The 20,408-nt window shown below is 48.4% G+C and overlaps 1 protein-coding gene across 3 annotated transcripts in view; it reads right to left on the reverse strand.

Moving 5' to 3' along the window:
- Positions 1-422: 422 nt before the first annotated feature.
- Positions 423-20,408, reverse strand: part of Pde1b (phosphodiesterase 1B) — a 32,035-nt gene continuing 12,049 nt past the window's right edge. The window contains exons 3-16 of one of the 3 annotated variants that reach the window (XM_048362853.1): positions 12,556-12,669; positions 10,947-11,129; positions 10,698-10,764; positions 9,794-9,910; positions 6,930-7,070; positions 5,947-6,047; positions 5,730-5,855; positions 5,505-5,606; positions 3,971-4,091; positions 3,579-3,660; positions 3,145-3,253; positions 2,555-2,685; positions 2,108-2,227; positions 423-1,845 (exon numbers count right to left, since the gene is read on the reverse strand). In XM_048362853.1, the coding sequence (XP_048218810.1) occupies positions 2,124-2,227; positions 2,555-2,685; positions 3,145-3,253; positions 3,579-3,660; positions 3,971-4,091; positions 5,505-5,606; positions 5,730-5,855; positions 5,947-6,047; positions 6,930-7,070; positions 9,794-9,910; positions 10,698-10,764; positions 10,947-11,129; positions 12,556-12,669 (1,498 nt within the window). In that variant the 3' untranslated portion in view covers positions 423-1,845; positions 2,108-2,123. Of the gene's footprint in view, positions 2,228-2,554; positions 2,686-3,144; positions 3,254-3,578; positions 3,661-3,970; positions 4,092-5,504; positions 5,607-5,729; positions 5,856-5,946; positions 6,048-6,929; positions 7,071-9,793; positions 9,911-10,697; positions 10,765-10,946; positions 11,130-12,555; positions 12,670-17,905; positions 18,056-20,408 lie in introns of those variants that run through there. The other 2 variants (XM_048362859.1, XM_048362845.1) reach the window with 2 other exon arrangements.

The raw sequence follows: 20,408 nt of genomic DNA on the forward strand, positions 1-20,408 counted from the left end.
GCTGTTAAGAGACCCTCGCTGGCAAGTGAGGTTCATCTTTCCCCATGTGCTAGGCACTGAGGAGCCAGGAGGATAAGACAAAAACCAGGCATAGGTGAAGACATGTACTTTGATCCCACAGCTAGGCATCTCCTGCTGCCATTTTTTTTTTAAGTTTCCCAGGTAGCAGTAGGGATGGGAGGGAAGGGGAAGGCAAGACCTTTCACCTTTCTTGTTGAAGCCACAGTGTAAGTGCAGCAATAAAAGAGCAGAGCCTGAGAAGTGTTAAGATCCTACTCCTGCCAGGCAAGGCCTCCTCTCTGGGCCTCAGCTTGCACACAAGAAGAACATACCATGATCCTATCAAGCTTAGAAAAGACAAGTGTATGTGTGTGAAGACGCTTCTTTGACTTCTGCCCAGTGAATACCACACACAAAGCCAGCCCAGTCTCCCATCTTTATTGATCTCTGGCTATAGCAGGGGCCTGGGAGACCAAGGACAGGGGTGAGTCACATGCGTCTCTGCCCCACTCAGGTGGGGTAGGAGGGACAAGTCTCAGAGTGGCAGGTCTAAGAGACCATGGAGATGGACTTCACAAGAACAGGGCCCACGGTACAAATGTATGGCCAGTATTTACAAGGAAGGAGGAGGGAAGTCACCTGGACTTTGACCTTTCCTGGAGCAGGGTGGGGGCCAGGAGGAGCCTGAGGACAGGAAGGGGCACAGAGTCTGGCTGTGCTCTCTCCTGAGGTCACAGCAGCAGCAGCCCCGAGCCCCTCCTGCATCTACCTTCCACCCACCAGTGTACCAGGGGAGGAAGATCTCTTGGTGCCTGTAGCTGAGCCAGTTGGGGCGAACGGAGGGGGTGAGGGGAGGTACCATTCAGTTAGCAACACATGATTACTAGAGTATACCTCCCCCTCCCCCACACACCCGGACCCCAACCTGGCTGGACTCTCCTACCTATGCTCATAAAATACATCCTGAAGGTACTTTGCTGGGAAGACCTCAAAGCACTTTACAGACATTAGTCGGATGGGAGGCTCCAAGCTATAGGGAATAAAAAGGAGGCCAAGGACCCCCAAGACTTCTCCAGGGCAAGTGACAAGCCCCAGGAATCCCAGAGCAGCCCCAAGTTCTCAAAGGCTTGGGAAAGGCCCACCCTCAGTCCCTGGTCTGAATGGCTCCTCTCTTCCCCTTAGTCACCACTTGGGCATGGGAGAGAGGGAAGATTGCAGGGTTGGATGAGGGGTGGGCTAAAGCAGTGCAAGTCTAGGGTAAAGAGGGTATCCACCACCTCCCCCACCCCGTACTAGAAAGGTCCCACACCCTGAAGGACCCCCCTTCCCTCCCCATACATTAGGGCTTTGAAAACCCCCATTCCAGTCCTTCTCAGAGGAGAAGGAGAACCCAGACCTGCCAGCAAAGATCTGGGGTGGGGGGCTGAGGGAACCCCCAAAATGTATTGCTTAGAAACTTGGAGGCAAAAAGGATAGGGGAGGGCCCAAGGGGGGGGCTGGCATCTCTCTGACCCTCCCCTCTAGTCCCTGGGAAGCCTCTGGAAGCTCCCCCCTTCCCAGGTAGCCATCTGGCCAAGGGGTGGGGTAGGGGAGGCTGGAGGCAGGGGGGATGGGCACAGTGACCATTGGGAGCCTGAAGTTCCCTAGGCTTGCTGCCAGGAAATTAAAGTGCACCCCCAATGGGTGTCAGGTGGGGAGGGGCCCTTCCCCCAACCCCACCATCTCTGGCATTTGGCCTTTGGGTGGGTTGTGTCTTCCACGACCTCCATGCTCCCTCAGAGCCCATGGGGGAGCCAGTCCCGATGGATGGTGCTAATGACATCGAACACTTTGGACTCTGCAGACCTGGGGAGAGGAAGAGTGAGATGCCTCAGTTCCCTGGTCTTTGCCTTCGTTTCCAGCCTGGCTTTTCCCTACTCAGTCTGTCGATTGAGCACAAATGCAAATGTCCTTCAGAAGCATGCAAGCCGCCCACCCTACACCCAGCTCAGGGCTAGTTACACCTTTACAACCTAGAAAGAGGGCAGGAGAAACCTCTCGCCCACCAGACCCCAGACATGAACCACCATCAGAGGCCACGATGACCCAGCTTCCACCAGCAGCTCACCTGGGCCAGCCCTGGGCTAGTCCAGATTCCCATTCTGGTTGTGCTCGTCTTCAGCCGGGGAGGGCGGGGTCTCCTCCTCACAGGGGGACAGCTCATCAATGGACATCTGGTTGGTGATGCCTGTAGGAGAGTGCAAAGGATGCTGAAGTTAGCTGGAGAAGTGGTATTTCCCCTAGAACAAAGGAATACATAAGGAAACGTGGATGATTCGCATCCACCACCCCCCATCTCTGGAAGACCCTCCCTAGTCTGCAGAAACTCACAAGGCCCCGAAGGCAGAGCCAGAGATGCCCAAGGCACCATGTACATCATCCCTCTCCTCTGCACAACAGCCTTTCCTGGGACCTAACCTTAGTGTGTTTGGCCCCATTCTCACTTCTGGGCATTCTTCTCCCCAGTTTGAAGGTTCACTGCCCACTCCCCCTCACCACCCACCAAGGCACCTACCACTCGCTGCCCGTTCCTTCCATTTCTGTTTGTTCTCCTGAATGTACTTGGTCCAGGTGGAACGGAAGCTGACCACATCAGGGTTGGGGTCTCCCACATCCACGTCTAGGGAAGGCTGGCGCCACTGGAAGCTACAAGTGGGACACACATGTGCACCCCAAACCCTAATTCCAACCCACTCCTGAATCTGCTTCACAGAGTCTGAGAAGATGTTAGGCCAGGATAAATTTTAGGGGTCTGTCTCCTGTTTTCCCAAATAACTGCCCCCTAAGTCCCTATCCCTCTTCCTCCAACTGTACCCCTCCCTCTCCACACCTCTCTCAGTAGAAGGAAAACAAAAATCAAGATTATCTGAAAGGCAATAAAGCCCGAAAGAATAAACAAAAATATAGATGTGGGAAGCCCTGGGGGAAGCCCCACACTTCTGGTCCCAGCCGTACTCCTGTGACTTTGCCAAGCAGCAGGGGAACCCCTAGACTTGGAGGAGTCATGATCCACCACAACCTCCTACCATGAGTCAGCCGACTGTGCACCAACTCCCCCTCCTCCCGCCCCTGAACCAGGAGATCAGGCAAGCCAGCCACCCTCACCTGGGCTGGCTTTTAGACTTGGAGTCATCGTCCACCAGTGGCTGGACACTCTTCTCTGCCACGTCAGTCAGCACAGAGAATGTAGGCTCCACAATGAAGTCAATGAAACCTACAGGGAAGGGGACGAGGCAACAGAGATGTCTTACCCAGAGCCCAGCTGGACAGATAGAATTGGCACTGCCCATCAGGTAGAACACAGTGGAGCGGAACACCTAGGACTGCCACCTTCCCTGTGGGGATCACTTTAGGTTATGTCCTTGTGAGCCCACACCCCTGTCCTCCTGCCACAAGACCCTGTGCTCTAGCTCTAGCGAAGCAGCGTGGCCTCTGTAGGAAATGTGGTTTGGGGACTGAGGAGGTTTGAGTAATCCTTGCTCTGGCCCACACAGCACTCTGTCCCTTTCACATTCTTGTCCCTATAGCAAAGGACTCACCAATCTGGGACTGGGCCACCAGAGTGGAAGTACGATCACAGAGCGGAGAAAAGGGCAGGCCCAGCTCAGCCTCCTTGTCACCCTGGGGAGAGAGGATATGCTTGGAGAAGATGTCTCACACCTAGCAGATTGGTAGGGGGCAGCTAGAAGGATTATGGGAGGAGAGGAATTTCTGCCCCTTTGGCCTAGACATGAGTGAACTGCATGTAACTATAGGCCACCATTGTTCAAACCTTGAGATTTTTATCACACAGGTTTAGGATCAGGTCAGAAGCAAAAGGTAAACTGAATGAAGATCTAGAGTAGGAGTAAGGAACTTGCAAAACAAAAGGAGCAAGAAGCCACCCCCATCCTCCACGGTGGGCTGGGGATGGGCACAGGTGCCATTCTACCTGGCGGAAGAATTCCTCCATCAGGGCCTTGGTCCAGCGGCTGTGGACAGACCACTGTTTGGTTGGGTGGCTGATGTCGGCAGCATGGAGCAGAAGAGACAAGGCCTTGGACTTGTCAATCCTGGTCAAGGCAAGTGTCAAAGAGAGGCAAACTGATCTTTTAGGAAAACATCAGCTTTGGGAAGAAAAAAAACAACAACAAAACCTGGGCCATTCCCTGACTTCCCAATCATATACCCTCCCTCAGACCCAAAAGCACCCTCCAAGGCTTAGCACACACACATATGTATGTGTGTGTGTGTGTGTGTGTGTGTACAAGTAGCTGCACAGGTTCATGACTGAGAGCCCGGCCTTAGCATCAAAGGGCACAGGTTTGAATTCTCACCACACACTAGCTATGACCCTGAGCAAGTTACCTAAATTTTTCATATTTCATTTTCTTCACCCCAACAATGGAAATCACAACTCTACCGCATATCAAGTTGTTGTGAGGATTAAATGGCATGCAACAACTAAGTATTCATGTAATGAGTGCCAGGTAGATATTACTTCTAATGATAATCAGTATTATTACTGTGCCCCAACAATAATAGCCTACTGTGACACTAGACATTCGCCCACTTCAGGACACACACATACAGAGTCCTGTTCCCTCTCATACACATTTACACACGCCCACCCACTTCTAGGCAGCATTAGATCTAGTTGTGTCATTTGGTCTGCGTGGTTTGAGTGGGGTTTTCTTTTGTTTGGTTTTGGTTTGACATGGGGCTTGAATTCAGGGTCTGTGCACTGTCCCTGAGCTTTTTTGCTCAAGGCTAGCATACTACCACTTTGAACCACTTCAGATTTTCTGGTGGTTAATTAGAGATGAGTCTCATAGACTTTATTTCCCCGAGCCGGCCTTGAACCTTGGTCCTCAGATCTCAGCCTCCTGAGTAGGTAGGATTACATTCATGTGCCACCAGTGCCTGGCTTGGCATGGTCTTTGTTTGTGTAGGTACTGGGGCTTGAACTCAGTGCCTGGGCACTGTCCCCTAAGTTGTTTCCACTCAAATCTGGTGCTCTACCATTTGAGCCACAGCTCCACCTCCAGCTGGATGTTTTTGTCTTTAACCACACAGGACTCAGCCAATAGCCCTATCAGAGTGGAAACTAGTGGTGAGTTGCTATGGAAGGTGTTTGGTAAAAACACTGGAGTCCAGAAGGGTTGCACACATGTCCTACACTCCTGCATACATTCCTAACCCTTAGCCCCTGTTCTTTACTTACTGTCTGGCCTGCAGCTGCAGGACAGACTTGCTAAACTCTAGGCCCCCAGGCACTCCCCAACAGATCAGCCACCCAGGCTGTAGGTAGTCCAACATTCACATACACTGTGAGCACTTACACAGATACATTCAGATAGGTGCACAAAGCCAGGCAAGTCTCTATACCCAAGTAAAGACCTGACATACCAACTACCCAGTGTCCACCCCAATTCACTTGCTCCGCCCCAGTGGCCTGGCTCCTACCACATCCCCACAAAGGCTACCTCTCCAGCTGCTGTAAAGCTGTCTTCATGGACTTCACTTGCTGAAAATGGCAAGACATGTCTGTAGCCAACACCATCTCAATGACCAAGGCCCGTAGCTCTCTGTGTGGACAGAAAAAGAAACACAATCAGCCCTTTAGGAATGCCTGGACAAGGAGCTCCAGAGATGGGGGAGAAGGCTAGGATACACAGTCTCAGGGCAGCCATGGTCTCTCTCCTGCTCACACAAACTCATCCTTGGTGAGATTGATGAAAATGTTCATCTCATCATCCTGCATCATCCGGAAGACAGAGCTGATGTGGTGATTCTCCAGCACAGAGCGGTCATTGTACAGGATGGCACATTCGGACCTACAGAGATAAAGGTTATCAGGTCCAGCTCCCCTAGAATGCTACCTGCCTCCTCCTGGCCCCTGCAATGTCTCCCCCACCCCCAGCTTACTTGGTCTGGATGTGGAAGCTGTTGGTCGTGCCTGTGTGCTCATAATCATGGATGGCTGCAGCAAAGATGATGGCCAAGACCTCAATCTCTGACAGGCAGTGCTAGGAGAAAGAGGCAAAGGGTGAGAGAGAGTCAGCTGTCCGCCAGCCACTGGCCCTGGAGACCCCCTGCACGAGGTAGGCCACTCAGCCCATCTTCTACTCTTCAAGGCCAGCTCACAGTGAATGAAGGGCAGGTTATCTCCATTCCTGAAGTAGCAGGGACCTTCCCCCATCTCCAAACTGCCCCAACCCCACTGCATCTTAGCACATGTTCACAGAACTGCCCACAACATTTTGGTACACTCAGGTTTTCTCCAGAAGCCTTGAGATGCCTTGAGAGAGGAAAATGCCCTGCAAAGAAGAGCTGAAACTCCCTAATTCTTTTTTTTTTAGTTAGTTTCTACATATAAGGGAAATCATGTATCCTTTATCTCTCTGGCCCTAACTTACTTCATTTAACATAAATTTTTACACGTCTATTTCTTTACAAATGGTACAATATCATTCTTTCTAATGGATGAATAAAATTCCATTGCACATATATACCACATTTTTTATGCTTTTGTCCACTGAGGGATATCTAGACTGATTTCCTACTTTTTTTTTTGCCAGTCCTGGGCCTTGGACTCAGGGCCTGAGCACTGTCCCTGGCTTCTTCCCGCTCAAGGCTAGCACTCTGCCACCTGAACCACAGCGCCCCTTCTGGCCGTTTTCCATATATGTGGTGCTTGGGAATCGAACAGAGAGCTTCATGTGTAGGAGGCCACTAGGCCATATTCCCAGCCCCTGATTTCCTACTTTCTAAATTCAATAATGATGTGGGAAAGTTGCTGTAACAATAAAAAAAAATCATACAAAGGAAGGAGTGACATCAGAAGAGACTCCCTAATTCTGAAGCTACAGAGGTAGAGTCAGTCCCAGGCAGGACTCTAGGGCACCTACCACCATCCCTGTGCGCAGCAGGAAGCAATGGACTGTCTGGGTCACATCGGCTGCATGGATCTGGTTGTGGTAAGGGTTCTTGTACTTCCCGTAGCCTGTCTCCAAGGACTCCAGGAAAGACATCAAAAACACAGTGGGAATCTGCAACGAAAGGGAAGACATCAAGATATGTTAAGGGCTGGGCACAGGTGGCTCACACTTATAACCCTGGCTACTCAGGAGGCTGAGATCTGAGGATCACAGTTCAAAGCCAGTACGGGCAAAAAAAAAAAAAAATGTCCATGAGACTTTTATCTTCAATTAGCCAGCATAAAGCTGGAAATTGAGCTGTGACTCATCTTGTAGAACACTAGCCTTGAGCAAAAATGCTCAGGGACAGAGCCCAGGCCCTGCGTTCAATCCCCGAACCAGTATACACACAAACAAAGATAGGCCAGGTATGGCAGGGACAGGACCAAGCCTAATGACCCCATCATCCTTTAGAAGATAGCATAGCAGCTGGGCACTGTGGAGGCTAAAGCAGGAGCATTGGGAGTTCAAGGAGTTCAAGGCCAGCCTTGACTACCAAAAAAGAACACAACACAGAGAAAAACATGAGTTTGGGCTCCCATCCTGCTCTCCCAGGAAGAGAGAGCTGCCGGTGCGACCCTGGACAAGTCACATGCCTCCTTATGCCTCCAATACTTAATTGCAGGATGAAGTTAATGCCACCTACCTGGAATTTAATAAGATAAGTACAAGCACTTAGTAAGTGCTCTCTAAAGAGTAGCTATAATTGTTATTATTTCTCTGGAGATTTCTAAGAAAAGGAAAGAAAGCTTCCCTCCTACTTTCTAACCATCCTACCTCATCCTCAAGTCTAATATCACAGAGAAGAGCTCAGAGCAGAGGAAAACATAAGATGACCTCACTGGAGCTTGGCTCAAGTGGTAGAGCACTTGCCTAGCAAGTCCAAGACCCTGAGTTCAAAACTTTATTAACACGCACACCAAGGAGGAAGAGGAGAAGGAGGAGGAGGGGGAGGAGGAAGAGAGAGAGAAGAAGAAAAGAGGAAGAAGAAGAAGACGATGATGTAGTAAAGAGGACCCTTCTAGCTGTGGTGGATCATCCTCTCCTCTAAGGACGCAGACACATCCTACCAGTTCCAACACACACACACACACACACACACACACACACACACACACACACGAAAGGCCAAACAGTGGCTTATGTCCTTATGTCTGTAATCCTGGCTATTCAGGCTGAAATCTGAAGATCCTGGTTCAAAACCCTCCCAGATAAGACAAAGCCAAGAGACTGATATCACCAATTAACCAGCAAAAAGCTGACAGTGAGAGGTGTGATTCAAGTGGTAGAACGCTAGTCTTAAGCAAAAATGCTGAGAACAAAGGCCCAGAACCAGCATTTTTTTTTTAAAAAAGGACTGAGAGCAGATCTGTCCAGCTACTCTGATCCTACCCCTTACTCTGTATTCACATCCTGGGGTACCTCTGCATCCTCAAGGCTCCCAGAGGGCAGGCTAGCATGCATTTTCACCTGCCCCTGGATCTCCTGAGGCTGAAAGGGGCCAGAGGTTCTGGACTTGGGGGAACTCCCACGGAAATGAGCTACAGGAATAACAGGAGACACAGACGAGGCGCCACTGGTCAGACCCTAACCTCCCCCACCCCTACCCCTGGAGGGCTGTGCCCCAAATTCAGTAAATTTTAAAGGACGGTTTCCATGACAACTGCCCTTGCTTTTGCGTTGCCATGGCGTTCCTGTGGAAGGAAAGGCAGGGGAAATAAAGGAACTGGGGACCCAGGAGGAGAAGAGCAGATCCCAGTGGAAACAGTAAGTACCTCCCTTTCTCTCCCTGGACCAGGAAAATGGGCTGGCCAAACCTAACTCAGTGCAGCTGCTCTAGAGATTTCCCCAACACCCAGTCGTTCCTGGGAAGGAAGATCTGGGTACCAGTGTGGAAGAACATGGACTGAGTAAAGTAAGGACCTTGCTATTCTCTGGCCTGCAGAAGGCAGGTCTAGAAGGAAACAAAATACCAAAGGACAGGAAGACACTGAAGGAAATCCTGGCTGAGCACCTCAGAAAAACTACAGAAACTCTCTTGGGAGTTGTTAGAAGAGGGGGACTCAAGGGTCAAGGGTCAGAAAGACAAATAGTCTGTTCTAGTGAAGTAAGGCCAAGAATGGCTCGGACAACCCTTGTGGGACCCCCAGGTAGACACCTCTGATTGCCCAATGACTACATTCATATTTCCCCTCACCTGTAACATCTACCCAGGTACCCTCCAAATATAGAACAGCAAATCTTCAGCCATGCACGCATCACTTGGTTTCCCCAAGTGGAAGTGTTTCTTCCTGGCCCAGGTCCCCTGCGCCTAGTGAAGGCTATAAAGAGGTCTTACACCCAGATAATCCTTCCAGCACAGCTGGAGAGCAAAACAGAGCTCACACACCCAGCAGGTCCCACACAGACCCACTCTAGCCCCACCAAGTGATGACCCTGATGCCTAGGAAAATCCCATGGGAAGAGACCAGAGCTGAGCAGGAAACAGAGAGACTCTAGTCCCTAAAGGCTCTTGCTGAAAGCATTAGGCTCTAGGCCACAAACAGGAGAGGTGAACTGTAACCAGCCCAGACAGAACAAGTCAGGGGAAGGCAAGGAAGTGAAAATAGCATCCAGGCGAGGCACCAGCAGACCTAGAAGCAGCAGACCCAGGAAGCAATAAGTGAAGTCAGAGACTACAGCAAGTACCAGGGAGGTTAGAGTAGGTCAAGCTCTGGAGACTTCTTTGCCACTAAAGGCAGAATCTACTTGTGGAGAATCTTCTAGACTATGAAGGAGAGGAGAGGTAGGCCAACCTTGAAGCGGCTGATGAGGTTATGTCGAGTCAACAGCTCAAAAACAATGGTCCTCAGGGCGTGGTCATCTGCTGCCCGGTTCAAGGAAAAGACATCAAAGCACCAGAGGTCCAGGTTCTGTGGAGAGACAATGGACTAGGTAGGGAAACTCTCTTTGAAACTTAAACTTCAAGGAGGGATTCCAAATGATTAGTGGGAAGCAGGAAAGCAAAGAGGTGGTAGACTGGGCCTCTTTCTTTCCAAGCATATCTTGGTATGGGAGGAACGTGAAGACTGGGATTTACCTCTGGGGTGGGGCAAAGGTTGTTTTGAGGAACATGGGAACAGCAGTTAAAAAGGAAGGCAAATTCAATTCCTGGTCAGGGAATCAAAAAAATAAATAAATAAAAAGGAAGACAGAGAGAAATGATAGGCAGATTGGAAGAAAAAGTAGTAGAGATAACATGTAGCCCATCGTGGGTACATGTTCCCCTACTTGTTCCCCTAGTGCCTCTGGTTCCTACTAAATACTTCCTCTTCCCATAATTCTGGGGTCCCCATTCAACCAATGAAAAGAGCAAGGATACCACAGCCACAGGCCATTAAGCAATTAACACAAAGCCCAAGGAAAGAACTATGGGAAGAGACTGGGACTATAAAAATTTCCCACAGACGGGATTCTATTGGAATCCCAGATCTGGGACTCGATCTCTTGCAAGATTCTCCTTACTTTTGTGGCTTTCCTTTCACTTTCAAAAAAAAAAAAAAAGATGGGGGGAGGATGAAAGGAAGAAACAAGAAAGGAAAGAAAGAGGGTGGGAAAGAAGCAGGCAGGGAGGGAAAGGGAGAGAGAGAAAAAAATCACTCCATAAACAGAGCTACCCCAACCCCCATCCTTCTTGATATCCCAAAAACCAGGGGTCACCTTGAGACAATTGTGGACTGCAGTGGAGTAGGTGGGAGCCACAGAGGTATATGTTCTCCGGAACATCCTAAAAGGAGAAGAATGAAACCTATAAAGCCTGGGAAGTACCCATCTGATCCAATAAGTGGGGCTGCATGGATAAGCCATGGTCATGGAAATCATATGGCTGGTGTGGTGATTAAAAACCAGAGAGGCTCAAAAGATAAACACAGTTCAGGCAGAGGAAGGCCAAGCATAGGCAAACCTTACCGCTCCACGAAGATTCCAGCCTGTACAGCATGCACGATGCTTCGGAACTTTGGCTTCTCCTCTGCCCTGCGTCCTTTGGCTCGCGTCTGCTGAGTGAAGGTGGAAGCCAGCCAGTCCCGTACTTCTGAAGGTACAGCATCTGACCGTAGCTCCTGCAGCTCATCCTCTGTATCCAAGATTTGCCTGGGACCCAGAAGGGAGAATCACAGAAGAGAAGCCTAGAGACCCTGCACCCAGACCCACCCCAAAACAAGTAATGAAGTAATGTTCCTACCAGCTCTCTCTGTCATAATCTTCCTTTCCTTTCTCTTATTATATCTGTGTGTATGTGTGTGTACGCATGTGTGTGTGCGCACACACGTGTGTCAGGACAAGCATTTGAACTAAGGACCTGGATGCTCTCTATCCCTTAGCGTTTCTGCTCAACGATGGTACTCTACCACTTGAGCCATACCTCCACTTATGGCTTTTGGGTAGTTAATTGGAGATAAAAGTCTCATAGACTTTCCTGCCCATGCTGGCTTCAAACTGCAGTCCTCAGATCTCAACCTCCTGAGTAGCTAAGGTTACAGGCCTGAGCCACCAGCACCCAGTCTCTTATTATATCTTTTTCTGTCTGCATTGCTATCCAGCTTCTCCACTCACTGTGTGAGGTATTAAACAGCCTGTCTATGGCCATATTCAAGCAGGCAATGAAGTATCATCTGCCAGAGTGTTATAGAACTGTCCAGTAGAAATAAATTGCAAGCCCTGTATATAAAAAAATTCAGGGGGCTGGGGATATAGCCTAGTGGCAAGAGTGCCTGCCTCGGATACATGAGGCCCTAGGTTCGATTCCCCAGCACCACATATACAGAAAACGGCCAGAAGCGGCGCTGTGGCTCAAGTGGCAGAGTGCTAGCCTTGAGCGGGAAGAAGCCAGGGACAGTGCTCAGGCCCTGAGTCCAAGGCCCAGGACTGGCCAAAAAAAAAAAAAAAAAAAAAAAAAAAATTCAGTATCCTAAGAGCTACATTGAGAAGATAGGAAGAAACCGATAAAAAAGTTTTGTGATAAATTTCATTTAAACAAATCGCTCCAAAATATTATCATTTCAACGTAAATCAACATAAAATACATCAATGACGGATTTTTACACTTTTTCTCTAAATCTTCAAAAGCCAGTATGTAATTTACATACATTGTATATGTAAATTTCAACTCTTCTTTGCCACATTGCAAGTACTCATCAGCCATGTGGAATCAGAGGCTCCCAAATTGGCCAGCACAGGTCTAGAAAGATCTTCTACATAGGGAAAGTTAACATTAGATGAGCTTTGAGGTCCTTCCTACTCTAAAATAATTTGTGTGTGTGTGTGCCAGTATTGGAGCTTGAACACAGGGCCTGGGTGATGTCCCTTAACTTTGTCTGCTCAAGGCTAGCACTCATCCTTCCCTCCACACTCTCGCCTCTTCCTCTGCCCCCTCTATCTCTGCTCAGAGCCCTTTCTACCTATCCTACCTGCTCTCTTTGTTCCTGTCAGTTCCCTCCACACACACCCTCATCTCCAGCCTTCTGGAACCCTGGCTACCTGCTATCGTTCTCCTTCTCTGTCTATAGGTCTCTCTCACCGTGTCTCATCAATATAGACGGCCTCCAGGAGAGATGCTGTATATTCCAGGTTTTTCTTCAGCTCCTCAATGTTTACCTCCCCGTTCTCCAACTGCTTCACCATGTAGCGCAGCCTGCAGGGTGTAAACACAGACATCCTGCTTAGATACTGTTCCCTTATCAGGAAACCACCAATAGGAGATGTTCTATAGAAACATCCTGTCCTCCTTTAGCTTAATTAATAATTCGAAACTTAATAATAAGCAGCTAATGGTTTTCATCCCAGGCTGTAGGTATTGCCTGCAGTACATTCTCTCCCCACACCCCCAAAGTTTAAGCCCAGGCTTTTCTGACTCCATCTTCCATCTACCATCTTATCTCTCTGCCACCACCCTTTAGCCAGCATCATTTGCAAACTCTTGTTTAAACTGCCTGGGCCCCAAAAACTCAGGCAGATACAAGCCACTAGGATAATGTTTTGGGAATGATTTGTTAAATAGTCTGAACACTGACCCCATGGAAAGGGGCTTTGAGATTAACAGCAATGAAAAGAGCCCCCTAGGATCAAGGCAGGGAAGAGGGGCATAGCCCCAGCCCCTCTGTCCCTGGCAGAGATGCAAAGACACAGAACAAAGACCATTCTGAATGCTTTCGCCTGGCCTCACTCCACGCAGGCAGAGCTAATGGATTATGATTCCAGAATCCATCAGCCAGGACAAAGCTGGTTAACCCCTGCCTGCCTGGGCTTGTAGCAGAAAGAATCTGGCCCAGTTACCGAGCCCATTCTCTGCCTCCAGCCAAGCCCAAGTCTCCCAGGGCAAAGGCAATGAGATAGGGCCAAGACTCTCACTCACTGGATGCTTTGCCTAAAAGGGCCATCCCCTCACATTTTACACATACAGATTTGGGGCTGGGGGGGCAAGGAGTGATTAGGAATTAACTGAGAGGTTTCCTAGAAGTCTAGTGTATCCAGCTCAGGCAATCACTCACAAAGCAAATAAAGCTGTCTAGTTGTAGATGGTGAGTTTAATGAAAGCCATAAAACAGGGAGGGGTCCCTTCACCCTGTCCCACCTCACCTGAAGCCAAACTCAAGGGTAAAATGGAAGTCATTGCAATTCCCCCTGAAAGGGGCTTCAGAAACCCAAGGTCACCCTCTGAGTCAGAGAGAAGAGAATGAGTCAGGAACCAGAGGCTGAAATTAGCATCAATTCCCAGGGGTGCTGGGTGGGGGGGTGGAGAACAATGGCATTCCTGAACAGAAGTGGCTCTAGAATCCGGGGGGGGGGGTGTCTGAGCAACTTTGGAATTGGGGGTACCCCCAAAACTGTCATCCCCACTAAGTATCACAAGCCAATTGTCATATCAGAGCCCTGCACCTCTGGTCCACATGTCTGAAAGCAAATGGGGCAGAAAGGAATGGGGCAAAATGGGAGGGGGGAAGCAGAAGTCCTCAGCAGGCTATGTCCATCACATCTCATGTCCAGCCTCCTGCTGCACTGTTTCTGTGTGGAAACAGCAGGTTGTTTAATAGGAAGAAAAGAAAGAAAGAAAGATTAGGAAAGCCAACTCACTCCTGATTCATTAGGGAAGAGGAACAAAGAGAGGCAAAACATAGAAGGCCTTCCCCAGCCCAAGGAGGTACATTCTCTGCCTTTGAGGTCCAGATACAAGCTGAATCTTCCATTTCCCTGTCACCTCCTCTTCACCCTTTCATAGCCTGGGACCACGAAGTTCGGGGACACACAACACAGAAAGAAAAGAGAAGACCACTCCTACTGCCTATGGTTTCATCTGTCCCCTTCCATCACACCCCTACCCTAACCTTCCACTTCACTCAGCTCTTTTGCAGCCCCAAATTCCATCCTCAAGGATCAGTGCCCACTACCAAAGTTGTCCCAGTTCCTAAAACACCCCTTAAAGCACTCATCCCTCCCAACACTGGCTCCCAAGTGAACAGCCACACCCACGGGTGCTCATTTACATACATTTTCATAATCGCTAACAATGCTGCCAGTTCTACATTCTAAAAAGCATTTTTCTCCTACATTATCTCATTTTATCCTCACAATGGGCCTATAAGAGAGGGAGGTGGTGGAGAAAGAATTCCAAACCATATCTCCAATGCAAAAAGAAAGAAAGAAAGAAAAGAAAACTCAGGAGAATGCTTTGGCAGGGAGTGCTGCTCTGCAGGCTGAAAGGGTGGAATCCTAGCTTCAAAGCCATCTCTCCCTGTGGTGAGTTCCAGGGCAAGTCACTAACTTTTAATCAGTGTTTATTGCTAGATGGCCTGGAGACTACCAAGGCTACCATCACCATGGATACCTGCCAAAATGTAGATTCTAGACTCCACTGCACACCTACTGAACCAGGACTTCTGGGAGAACAGTCTAGGATGTGCATGTGTGTGCGCACATGTGTGTCTGCATGTGTGTCTGCATGCTGTAACTGGGGCTTGAACTCAGAGCCTCACATTCTTTTTTTTTTTCCTTTTTTTTTTTTTTTTTTTTTTTGCCAGTCCTGGGGCTTGGACTCAGGGCCTGGGCACTGTCCCTGAGCGTCTTTTGCTCAAGGCTAGCACTCTCCCACTTGAGCCACATTGCCACTTCCAGTCTTTTCTATTTATGTGGTGCTGAGGACTCAAACTCAAGGCTTCATGCATGTAGGACAAGCACTCTACCACTAAGCCGTATTCCCAGCCCATGGCCGCACATTCTTGTGAAATGTTTTCACTCAAGGTTGGTGTGCTTCCATTTGAGCCTCCACTTTCTGAGTTTTGCTGGTTAAATGGAGATAAGAATCTCCAGGATTTGTCTGCTTGGACTGGCTTCAAGAACCTTCATCCTCAGATTACAGGAGTGAGCCACCATCCCCACCAGTTTTAAACATTCCAGATGATTCTAGTTCATTATAGTTTCAAAAATGTTTACCGTAGTGTCTCAGTTTCCCCGTTTATATAACAGGATGATAATAAAATAGACTTACATGGCTATTAAAAGGATTAAATGAGTCTGGGCACTAGTATCTTATACTTGTAATCCTACCTACTCAGGAGGCTGAGATCTGAGGATCTCCTTTTGAAGTCAGCCCAGGATTACAAATCCCAAAGACGCTTGTCTCTAATTAAAAACCAGCAAAAAGCTGGAAGTGAAGTTATGGTTCAAGTGGTAGAGTGCTAGCCTAAGTATAAAAAGAGTTCAAGCCCCAGTACAAGTACAGGGGGGGAAAAGACAAAATATTATATGCAAAAGAAGCGGCAGGTCTTAAAAGATCTCTATAAAGAGCTTTTGAGTAGAAATTAACCAACCAGTATCATACTGGCCCCACAGAGCTTATACTGAACTTTTAAACCCAGCAAGCCACCTGCCTGCTCTACCCCATTCCGGGACAAGAAAATACAATTTGGATAGAGAAAATGATAAGGAAGTCCCTCAATAGAAGAAACAAGAGTTTGTAATATCTATGATCTCTAATAATAATATTAATTAACCCTTATATGATTTTCACAAGCTATGAAGGAAGCCAGTGACTCATCCAAGGTCATACAGCTTGTTGATCTCGTTCAGGTGGGCAAGGCCTACAACTCAGGATAATGGAACCTACTTAGGTCCCCACACAATGAAGGTGTTAGGGCAGAAGAAGCTCAATCATGTAATTAGCCAGGAGAGAAGCAAAGGGCATTCTACTGCCTCTGCAGCTTTGGGTAGTTCTATGGTAAGTGTTCTGTTGTGGGATCTGTGAGCAGGAACAGGAGAGACAGTGAGTATCTGGAAGGTACCAACAGTGACTGGTTTATCTTGGCCTCCACACTCAGAATGCATAGTATGTGATTAGTGAAAGTTCTGTCAAGTAAGCACCAAGAAACAGGTGCAGACTAATCAGTAAAAAGGCCACCAATCAGAGCCCCTCACAAAGATTCTGGGGCCAGGATTTCTGAAACGCTAATGTTGAGCCTGGGGGTAGAAAAAAAGTGCAACCTTTGGTTGGCTTTCTAATCAGGGCTCCTCCTTCCCTCGCCTCTAGATCTTCTCCAGCAGCTCTTACACAGCTTCTGTTGAAGTCTGAACCAAACATAACCCAGACACCAGAAGGAAGGGAGGCAGGGGAGGAAGGAAAGAATAAAGAATAAATTTGACAAATGAGGAGTCCAAGAAGAGCTGGACTCAGACAACTGAAAGACTCCAGGTGCTGAACTGCACCCTCCTAAAGTCAAACAAACACATGCACCATATGCATATGCACACACACTGTATTCTCTGGCAAGCAGGGCCTTTCTTATGCCAAAGTTTTTCAAAGCTAGGCCCCAGACCCACCCAAAGTCCTCATCTCACTGTTCTCTGGAAATTCTCTCTATCTATCCACATCAGTTTAAACCTCTGATGCAAAAACCTCCAAGAATCTGGCATGGGAATGGTTGCCCTTCCTGCAGAATAAGATGTTCAGCCCCGACTGGTCCTCATCCAGCCCCAAGGAAAACCACCATTAATGTCTCCTTTGCCTTCAGCCTCTGTCCTATGGAAAAAGCCACAATGCCTGACTCCTGTTGTTTTCTAGAGGCCCCATGGTCCTCTAGCTCTAGGGAGCCAGCTGGAAGATAAGACTCCAGCTGTGAAAAAGAAAACAAAAATTCTTTAGGAGAGCTCAGCTTCCCCAGTCCCAACCACAGGTGGCTGATGGTCGTGGGATTTCCACAGACTCCTGCCTCTATTTCCAATACTCACACTCAAAAACAAGCAAACAAACAAAATTTAAAAAAAAAAAAACACTCAGGAAGTTTGGAATAAGGCAGACTAAATTAGAAGGCTAATTTGGGTTCTTAAAAAAAAGTGTGCATGGATGTGTGTGTGTGTGTGTGTGTTTTATTTCAAGGGGGTGTGAGGTCCTAAGAATGTCTTGGATCAGGAAAGGAGAGAAACCCTACTAAGTCATCTATCATCCTGAAGAGGAAGCAGTAGGAAAGAAAAGGAGATGAAAATGGGAGAATAGGCAAAGAAAAGACACAAAGCCAGGTGCTGTGGCTCACACCTGTAATCCTGGCTACTCAGAAGGCTGAGATCTGAGGATGGTGGTTTGAAGCCAGCCACTTTCCAAACTGACTCTTATCTCCAATTAACCTGCAAAAAGATGGAGGTGGAGGCGTGGCTTAAGTGGTAGAACCACCAGCCTTGAGCAAAAAAGCTAAGGGACAGTGCCTAAACCCTGAGTTCAAGCTCCATTACACACACACACACACACACACACACACACACACACACACACACACATCATACAGAGATTGTCAGGTCTTGATCCTTCCCCTCCAACAAGCCAAAAATGGTCGGTTCATAGGCAACCTTTTCTTCCATCCCTCCTCTCTTCCCTGGCCACGTACCTGAGGATGGGGCCCTGGAGATGGCTCCTCTGAACAGGAACAGGACTTGCCATGGAAATCAGTTTCCTACTTCTCAATACCAAAACGCTGACCCCAGGGACCCAAGGTCCCTATGGGGGAAACAGCTCTCCAGGCCCCAACTTCCTCCAGTTCCCAGTAGAACTACTAAGCGACTAACCAGACGCTCTTTGGGGTGGGGAAGTGGAGGGGCTTGGACAGAGGAAGAAGGAAGTGAGGCAAGACCCAGCTTGCAGGAACTGGGTGAGAGGCCGCGGGAAAAGTTTCACATCTGAATCAGACTGAAAACAAGAATCTGTTGTCAGAAGAATCCCAGAAAGGCCAGAAATAGCACCGGCCAGCCCCTTGCTCTCAGGAGGTGGGGCTCCTCTTTGGGAAAAAGGGTGCTTTAGGCTGCTTTAGGATGCAGGGACAAGGAACTATCCCAAATCTGTCACAGAGAACTCTATCGTGGGAGAGAAGGGCCTGCATGGGCCCCTTAGAGGCTAAGCAGATTCAGTGCCCTCTCTGGACCTTCTTCCAAGGTTATTCTTCCAAGTGAGCTCTTAACCTACCTGAAAGAATGGAAGTAAGACAGGAGGACGGACTTCCCACTGAGAATTAAAAGCTGTATTAAAAAGCTTATTGAAGTGAGGAGCCAGAGGAACCTTAACCTAGACCAGACACTGCTTATTGAGAGGAAAGGGTTCCCATTCCCCAGCAGCGAATGGAAAGTCAGAAGGACTTTGTCCATTAAACACACACATAAACACACACACACACACACACACACACACACACACACCCCAAACAAACAAAAACAAGAGATGAGTGAGGTGGGCTAGGCCAGTTAAGGGGAGGAGGGCAGCCTGAATAACTTGAACATTCCCAGCCCCCAGTTTTCTCATCTATAAAGTGGAAATTGGTGAGTTGACTATAGAGAAGTCAATCCAGCCCAGAGGTAGAGGAGAAGCAACGGGATGGCTCAGGAAGGTTTGGGGGTGGGGGGAGAGAAAGACCCCCCAGGAGAGTTTGAGGGCCAAGACCCCCTTCTACCACCCTCAGGCTTTGATCTCTCTGGAGCTGGGGAGAAAAGGACCCGTTTCTGCAGCGCAGAAGAGGACGCGCGCACACAGCCCCGGATGCCTCCCTATTGGCTGTGAGATGACATCACCAACACAAGTGCATGGGGGCTACGATTGGTCAGCTAAAAGGATGGGCGGGGCTGAGAAGGACAGACAGTGGGTGAAGCTCCCTGCATCCAGTTGCAAAGAGAGTTCCCGGTGCACACATTCTCCGCCTCGATGGAGGGTACAGGGCTGGGGATGGTGGAAATGCGTATAGCAGAAGGAAGGTGGGGGAGGGGGAGAAAGAAAACATACCATAAGCTTGATTTTTATGACAGGAAATCTTCTCTCTCATTCCTACCTCTCAAAAGCAAAGATAAATTAAAATACCTTGTCACTGTGCCAAAGCCTTAGAGGATAATAAACAAATGAAGTTTGGGAAGCTGCTGTTTCTCAGCTCCACTAAGCACTGGGATGCGTGGACATAGACTTCAGTGACAACCAGAGCAATGGAGGTTAAAAACCTACAAGCTGTTTGCCGTTTTCCAGTGAACTCCCAGTGGCCTTGAAACAAGGCTGCTGCATATTATAGAAGAAAGGACTCTCTCTCTCTCTCTCTCTCTCTTCTTCTTCTTCTTCTTCTTCTTCTTCTTCTTCTTCTTCTTCTTCTTCCCTCCCCCCCACTCCCCGTTGTTCTTTGACTAGAACCAGAAAGAATATTTCGTCTTCCTTGATAGAATTAAAGTTGGTTGGACAAACAACTGCTCACTCACATACCCACACTGCATTGCTCATTCTAGCCTATGATCCTTATCTCTGTCCTAATAAGAAGGAACATTGGACAATGACTATAGATCCCTTCCCTAAGAGAAAAACGTTCACATACTCACCCACATCTACACCATGAACTCTACCTCTGACTGAGCTAAAGAATCTGTAGATCTACTTGGATTCTGGTAGCTCACACCTGTAATCCTAACTACTCAGGAGGCTAAGATCTGAGGATCCAGACTCAAAGCCAGCCCAGGCAGCAAAGTCTGTAAAATGTGTATCTCCAATTAGCCAATTAAAAAAATGGAGCTGTGGCTCAAGTGATAGAGCACCAGCCTTGAGTGAAAAAGGAAAAGCTAAGTGAGAGCCCAAGGCTCTGAGTTCAAGCTCCAGTACCAACACATACACACACACACACAATCTGTAATCTGTCTAGAATGCAGAACATAGATGTGAGGACCCAGCATCCATCTTCCTTTAGCTCTTACATTTAGACTTAAAAGAGAAAGGAGCCCAGCCATAGGTCTTCCTCGCCAGGCAATGCCCACCTTTTCCCACCTGTGCACTGGGGAATAGGAGTTGGAGTAGAGAACAAAGGAAAGGACATTCTGCCTCTGGTCAGAGAGGAATGCATTGGGTAAAGGATTAACTGGTTGATCCCAAGTCTC

Source organism: Perognathus longimembris, chromosome 1 (genome assembly GCF_023159225.1).
Source record: "Perognathus longimembris pacificus isolate PPM17 chromosome 1, ASM2315922v1, whole genome shotgun sequence".
In the NCBI taxonomy this organism is placed as follows: domain Eukaryota; kingdom Metazoa; phylum Chordata; class Mammalia; order Rodentia; family Heteromyidae; genus Perognathus; species Perognathus longimembris.